We start from the raw sequence: 7,339 nt of genomic DNA on the forward strand, positions 1-7,339 counted from the left end.
CTAGTAGAGGAGGCAGGGAGACTTCCAGTGCTACACCATCATGAACCTTGTTAACCAGCGGCAGATTTTAGGGAAAGTATGTCACAACTCTTTTTCAAAACAGGAGACTAAAATTTCTTTTCCAGTAATTTGGAAGTAGATTGTAGGATGGCAAACAGGAATGGCTGGCTTTTGAGCTTTCTCCACAGAACTTTCAGTGAGTATCCCGGCACTCATTACAGGACCAACCCCATTGAGTTTAGCTGCAGCATCATATGGTGTGTAAACTGAGAAAGCTGGTGCCTTCCTGCCAGTCAGGCTAACTCACTGCTTTTAAGCCAGGTGTTGATAGTATTGACACAAAAAGTCAGCTCTGTTGAACACATAGTTTCTTCTGTATGCAAGCCTCCAATACAAGTATCGAATACCACTGCATGTGAGTTTTCATAATCACATTTGGGAAATTCACCATGGGATTTTTCCACTGTGAAAAAATACACCTGCAGGATTTCAGCACTGAAGAGTGGTACAGTGAGTGGAGGCGGAGGGATGTACTTAAAGCCACATTCTAGCAGGAATCTGATTTACTAGCTGAGTGGAAACACTGGTGAGGCCTTACATGGAGTACTGAGTCCAGTTTTGAGCTCTGTAGCAAGAGAGATGTGGCTTAGGGAGGGAGCAGAGTGATAGGTGGTAAATGGCCTGGAGCGTCTCTCCTAGGAGGAGAGGCTGAGAGGGCTGGGGCTGTTCGGCCTGGAGCAGAGATGGCTCACGCAGATCTTCCCGGTGTGTAAGTACCTGCTGGGAGGGAGTGAGGACGAGGGAACCAGACTCTTCTCTGGACGAGAGGCCATGGGCACAAATTAAACCACACCAAGTCCCATCTGATCACAAGGAAGCACTTTTTTTTTTTTACTGTGAGGACAGTCAAACACTGGGACAGGTCCCCCAGAGAGGTTGTACAGTCTCCATCTGTGGAGATGCTCAAACTCTGACCGGACGCGGTCCTGGACAACCTGCTCCGGCTCACCCTGCTGGAGCAGGGGGTGTGGGACTAGATGATCTCAGGAGGCTGCCACCAAACTAAAGGGGTCTGTGATTTTGCAGTTCTGTGACTTCTCACCCCACCCCCAAATTTCTGCTGCACCAGACTCCAACAGGGAAATCCTTTAATTGTCTGTGATGTGAAATGAATTCAGTGTAACTTAAAAACTTAGAAGACCTTGCTCTCTGAACACACTCTTGTCAGTAAATCAGTTTAAGAAAACTTTGATGAGTGGATTTGTCTTCTGTGACATCTACTTAAAATGGGATTTTACTGGATGCTGTCAGTGCCTAAATTGCTTTCAATCTACTAGTGTTTATACTTGGCTATGTTAAAGTTTACTTCATTCTTAAAGCATCCTTTGTGCTTTTGTAAACACGGTGTGAGTGTTTGTGAGCATTTTGCATAGTGAAAAGGGCAGCTGGCCGAGTTAAATAAGCCTCTAGCACTCATGAGTAAGAGCACCCTAGTTTAAAGGACAGAATTTCAGATCAAAATGCTTTTGAGGGCAAATGAATGGGCACAGCTTACAGAAGCATTTCTAGTAAGGTAACAGGCAATTAAGCTAGGCTTGTGTGCAAAAGATAATCAATTTGATTAATTCAGTTTCCTGCCTAAAGAATAATGATGATGTCACTTGCACGGATCTGTAATTTGTGGAAGATGCATGCTAATCTACAGCGCTAACTGAAACAGCAGGCCTGTGAAGGTATGTGGATTAGCAAGTGCTGATGTACAGGATGGTAGACCAGCAGGCACACCTTATGCGGGCAGTTCTGATGCAAGGCTGAAACACAGCTATCTAATGGCTTATGAACAAGCTTCAGCTAGGTTAGTTTTTCTTACTGCAGTGTAGTTCTTAAAGTGCCCTAGGCAGGTTTCTGTATGTTGGAGAATGCCTAAGAACCATACAGCAGACATCTTTCATGTATGTGCCAGGCATAAGAAAGTGGGAACATTCCCTTTCTGCAGACGACTCCCTTCAAGATGTTTAAAATACACCGGCTAAAAATCCACTTTCAAACAGAAATGACGGGTGCTGTGTCTGGCAGCTGTCGTTGTTCTTGCACTGCAAAGGTTCAGCTGACAGAGCCTTCGTTTCCCATTTCATCATCGAGGAGCGGTGCTGCATCGGCAGGGTCTCTGTCCTCCTGCTCCACAGGTGCTCCCTTTCTTGTTCTGTTCAGTGTCCCACCCTAGAAATTCAAAGCAGCAATCAGTGACAAAAAGGATACTGTTCCTCCTGTACACACATATTGCTACAGCTGTGTCCCAGCCCTTCCCCTCACCTTCTTGCAAAAAAATACAGCCCCCAATAGCTTGATACTAGGTAAGATGACTATGTACCACATCAATATTTTAGCTGATAGTTTTCTTTTTATGCAGTCCCATTTTTATGGCTAGGGAATTACTTATATACGCACACCTAACAGCTATTGCGTCAATAAAAGCAACCCGGTGATGCAAGGCTGTTCTTCACCTTTTATCACCCTTACCTGTTTCTTGTCCACAACATTGAGGCTGATGGAGGCAACAATGCATGCGATAGTGTTTGCCAACATAAAGATCATCATCTGTTGCCAGCGCCACAGGGGGATCTTTAATTCACTAGAAAAGGACAGAACAACTAGTCACTTGAAGATATTTAAGGCACCTCAGTAGTCCCTTGCAGTATCAGGTTGCAAATACACTGATTTCTGTTCCCACCGCTCCACTAAAGCACTGTTGATGTCTCTTTTTGGAAAAAAAAAAAGAAAAAGCATTCTCACCTGGACTTTGTTCCTAGAATGTGTCCAACAATCAGATTCGAAAGGCCAACTCCAATCATCTGCACCGAAGTTGCAAGGCCCATTGCTGTCCCTAAAGTTGCTTGGGGGACCACAAGAGGTATGGATGGCCACATACTAGCCTGGCAGGAGTAATGAGAAGAGGAATTTAATGCAAAGCCTTATTTAAAGGTGTTAGATGTTTAAAGGAATTATTCCTACTAAATAAACACTTAAACTTTCTCTTCAAAAAATCTGTTATTTATCCCTCCCAGCCTTTTGGCTCGTTCTAGACTGTTCCCCATCCTTTTCAAGCAGCTTGAGACAGCATAGACAACACATTATTGGAAACGGGGAAAACCTGACTCCTGATTTCTGAAGGGGAGTTAGACCTGATGATTTAGCTTGTAAGACTCAAAAGGAGACTCGGGTGTTACATTCAAGGTAAAAAAGCACTAAGAAAAGCATAGACAGATTAGTGCTTCACACTCTATCAAATGGTCCCTTACTCTGCTTTGCCTTTTGCTCCATGCTCACTCTTTCGGGTTATTTGTTACTAACCAAAGTCTTCAGGATTGGGGACCCAATGACTTCAAACTGTGGCTGCTAAACCTGCTCATCAGGACCCGAGCGCCGTGATACGCACCATCCAGGGTGCAGAAGGAGCACAGCCACAAAACACTCAACGACAGCAGTGGGGTTGTGAACTTACAGCAGCAAAGGAGTAAGTAATCCCCAACCAGATGGTAGAGACTAACGGAGGAACAAACGTAAATGCCAGGAGAGCAAAGACCGGCAGAGTCAATGCAGCGCAGCCAACAGCAAAGACACCTCTCAGTCCAACGTAGTCCTGGGAGAGGAAACAAACAGAAGGGCTCTTACAAGGGATCCTTGCTTCCCACAGATCCTAGTGACGTGAGCGGCTGCGCACAGCGTGCCGGCATGAGTGGCAGTAATGTGTCATTTCCTAGTTGTTGCTATTGTAGCAGACGGCTATTACTAGTTCCTCTTGTGTACTCCTGAGCTGAGACTGAAACACTTGTCAGAGAATCGGTGTCCGGTACGCATGTGGAATGGCAGGCTTTAATAAAGGGGGAGGTAAACCACACCGTTATGCCCTGACAATTATGGAAATAAGGAAAGGAAGAGTTTGACAAAACAGGGACTGATTACATGCAGGTTGTCCTTTCCCATCTATTTGCAAAACTTATCCTGATCCTTTCTGTTCCAGGCTCAGACTTCTCAAAACATACAGCCATTTGTCATGGTTTGATGCTACTGTAGCACAATTATGGGACAGAGTTAAAAATAGGTTAACCTTGTTTCTTGTCATCTAATTCAGAGCAAGGTGCATCTTGCAGTTTGCAAGGATTTAAAGGACTGCTTGTTCAGCAACAACAGGCTACATTCTGGTTGAGGGGGTTGTAACAAAGACATTTCAAAAAATTAGGAAAAAGTTATCAGCAAGCACTTCTGGTTTTGGGTACTCACAATTAATATGCCAACTGCTGCAGAGAGAACAAGGGAGCTGTCGTACACTGCCCCAGCAATATAGGCGGCTGCCTGCTGACTGTAACCAGAATATTTATCCTGGATAAACTTGCTAAAAATAAAATGAAGGGGGGGAAAAATTTACAGAATTAGGATTCTTGATCTGGTTATTTTGACAGAAAGTAAGTCTGAGCACAAACATATGGATGGGAAGGGTTTCAATGAGACTACTTGTAAACAAGTTTGATTCCATCTGGTTTGTAGTGCCAAGCCTTTGTTGTTTTATTTTCTTTTTAATTGGTGCACACCATAGAGAAGCTGGTAGCTTCAATGGCCACTTTCAAGACGCTGCTGCAAGCGCAGAGTAAAACTGCCAGTTGAAGTTGGGCATATGCTCAGTTACATCAGCACAGCTCACAAGCAGCAATTTGCTGTCACCGGTCCAAAACACAGATGGATTTTTTACATTCTCTTCGAAGAGGCAAAAAGCATCATCAATCTGAGGTTGAGAATGCTCAGGGGCAGGAAAAATATTTTAAAATAATCCAGCAGTAAAGATCAGCATTTAAATGGAACACCTGCATTTTAGAAGTACTAGGAATTCCCCTTTGGCATCTTTAAGGAAACCTGGTTAAAGCAGAAAACACACAAATCAAGTTTTGGTTTCACTGTCAGAAGTCAGCCTGTCACCTTTGCTAGGGACACACAAAAAGAGCATTAAAACTTACTCAAATTCTTTACAGAATTTACAGTCATACAATCTTAACAGCTTGGAAAGACTAGTTTACTTAGAGATCTTGTAGCTACTTAAACCTGGTTTGGCTACTTGCATGGCTACTTACTATTAGTAATAACGAGCCTTTCTAGCCTGTGCTGTCAGCAAAGTATGAAACAAGACACTGCTCCCTGAGGATTTACTGCAACAGAATTCACCAAAAAGCAGTGGTCTTGGGTCCGTTATTATTCTGACTGGGAAGCAGCATAGCATTTTTTGACAGAAAAGATGTGTGAAACATGACTCTTGGTGCCTGAACTTTTGCTCCATAGGGAGCAAAAAAAATAATTCTGCAGGCAGGCAGAATTGCAGAAATGAGGATTCTCTGTGTGACACTGTTTTCAGTTAAAATGAGAGGGCAACTGATAGAAAGCCCATCTCATCAAGGCTTTAATGATCCTTGCCATCCTGAATGTCTTTATTTTACTAATGTGAGGACACTTGTACATTTGTTACAACAATGTTGATGACATTTCTTCACTCCTGATTTCACAGTGGCTTACTATACATCACTAATGAAATAATACTATCAAAATAATTTTCTTTTTTTTACTGCAGGCCTTTGCTAACATAGAAGTTCGTACTCATTATGTGCTAGAAGCTGCATCATCCACAAACAGGAAAAAAGCAGCAAAATGACAAGTCTGTGGCAGAGCTACAGGACAGAAGCAAGAGTCCCAGTTTAGTCGGGCAGGCTGCTGCTTTGTTTTAAGCAAATGAAGGCATAAAAAAGGAAGTCTGCAAGCCTTGCACTGGGATGCAAAGGCTTCCTCACTTACAAACCCAGGCTGACGCAAGCTTAGCTTTGTTCCAAACACAGCAGACAACGTGCAGGAACTGCAGGACAGAACTGCCCCAGGCCTGTGAAGGTAACACCCCACCCAGCTCAAATGAGGGCCACTTTGTTGGACTCTCACAAAGGTGAAATGTCCACAGGCTATTTTTTGAATAAAGTATTTCTTCCCCTTCTCCCAAATCCTTCTGATCCTCCTTTGGTAGTGTTCCAAGCTTTAAACATCGTTGAATCCTTTCCCTTTAAGTTACTTTGCTTTACTTTAGAAGCCTCCCTCATCTTTGAAGGGAAAGAAAGGTCAAAGAATCCTCATATCTTTAACTAGGTGCTAAAGATGTGTTTCTTTGTGTTCCATGACTGGAAGGAACAAGCATATTACCCCCATATTTCCCAGTCCGCTAAAAATCGAGGGCCTGCAAGGCTCTGATAGGTGTCTATCAGTCAGTGGGACTACAGCGATAGAGCAATACCTGGCGTCTGCCACGAAGGGGAAGACTCCATTGTAGAAGAACATGATGGTGAGGACCAGGAGCCAGTAGCGAAGGGGAAGTCGCTGGATGTCCTGAATCCGCTGCAAAGATAAGATGTGTCCTCACTCACCAGGAAAGAAGTCTTCAGCTTCATGAAAATGTCACTTTCTGCAAGCCATTGACAGTCACAAAAAATTTAAGAAGTAATAGCAGGTAAAAGGAGATTGAAAGGCAGCTCATGTACCTCTAAGTGAAATTTGGCATGTGCTGACTCCAAAGCATTCCTTCTTTAATGCTATTCAGTAAAGAAAACAAAAAAAGCTTTCTTCTTATTTTTATAAAGGTTATAGCTGCAAGAGACTATTCTAAGCAGACTCTATTAAGAGCCTACTGCAAAACCTGAAGTGAAACACGGTGGAAAGATACAGTATAAACTGAGCTACAGAAACCGGTAAGAATGCCACCATGAGACGGAAGCTGTCTAACAGATTTAAGTGCCATAAAAATTGCAACCTATTGCCTGTAATGCTTGTTCCTAGACAGAAGAATGCAAGGAGGAATGGAAGATAAGTGCTAGCAAAAAAATAGTTCAGTACTGCCCAGATTAGCTATTTTCTATCATGGATCCCGTGAGCCAGAAAGCAGTTCCAGAGAGAGGCTACTGTCTAGTTTTATGCACAAGATCCTCCTCTGAGCCACCTACAGTCAAGAAGTAACTGGCTCAGAAAAGTAATGTCATTCAGAGTGCTAACTCAGCTCTCTGGAAGGCTGCAAATACATAGGCTCTTAAAGAGAAAATTTACATTTGTCTGGTGGCTAGCAGATGCAATATCCTCAGAGGTACCCAAAGAACCACTCTGCAGGATTTAACCAAGTGATGGTAATGCCCTCTTCTGACCAGGACCAGCTCTCACTACTGCGGGCTTCCGGGCACTGCAAACGCAGCGCTCATGTACCCCAGGCTTTCAAAGATTGAGATGGAAAAGCTGCCTGTGCACCACATACCACTTTTTTGGATTC

The 7,339-nt window shown here is 43.5% G+C and overlaps 1 protein-coding gene across 1 annotated transcript in view; it reads right to left on the reverse strand.

The window, feature by feature from the left end:
- Positions 1-2,103: 2,103 nt before the first annotated feature.
- The window catches only part of LOC104166308 (major facilitator superfamily domain-containing protein 1-like), a gene marked incomplete at its 5' end in the record, with an annotated part of 10,808 nt that continues 5,572 nt past the window's right edge, over positions 2,104-7,339 (reverse strand). Inside the window, 7 exons of the mRNA XM_009706186.1 lie at positions 2,104-2,220; positions 2,521-2,632; positions 2,794-2,933; positions 3,503-3,640; positions 4,282-4,393; positions 6,320-6,420; positions 7,325-7,339. The exon at positions 7,325-7,339 is cut by the window's right edge and continues 113 nt beyond it. Of these exons, the coding sequence (XP_009704488.1) occupies positions 2,104-2,220; positions 2,521-2,632; positions 2,794-2,933; positions 3,503-3,640; positions 4,282-4,393; positions 6,320-6,420; positions 7,325-7,339 (735 nt within the window). The remainder of the gene's footprint in view (positions 2,221-2,520; positions 2,633-2,793; positions 2,934-3,502; positions 3,641-4,281; positions 4,394-6,319; positions 6,421-7,324) is intronic.

Source organism: Cariama cristata, unplaced genomic scaffold (genome assembly GCF_000690535.1).
Source record: "Cariama cristata isolate BGI_N322 unplaced genomic scaffold, ASM69053v1 scaffold23988, whole genome shotgun sequence".
NCBI classification, from domain to species: Eukaryota; Metazoa; Chordata; class Aves; order Cariamiformes; family Cariamidae; genus Cariama; species Cariama cristata.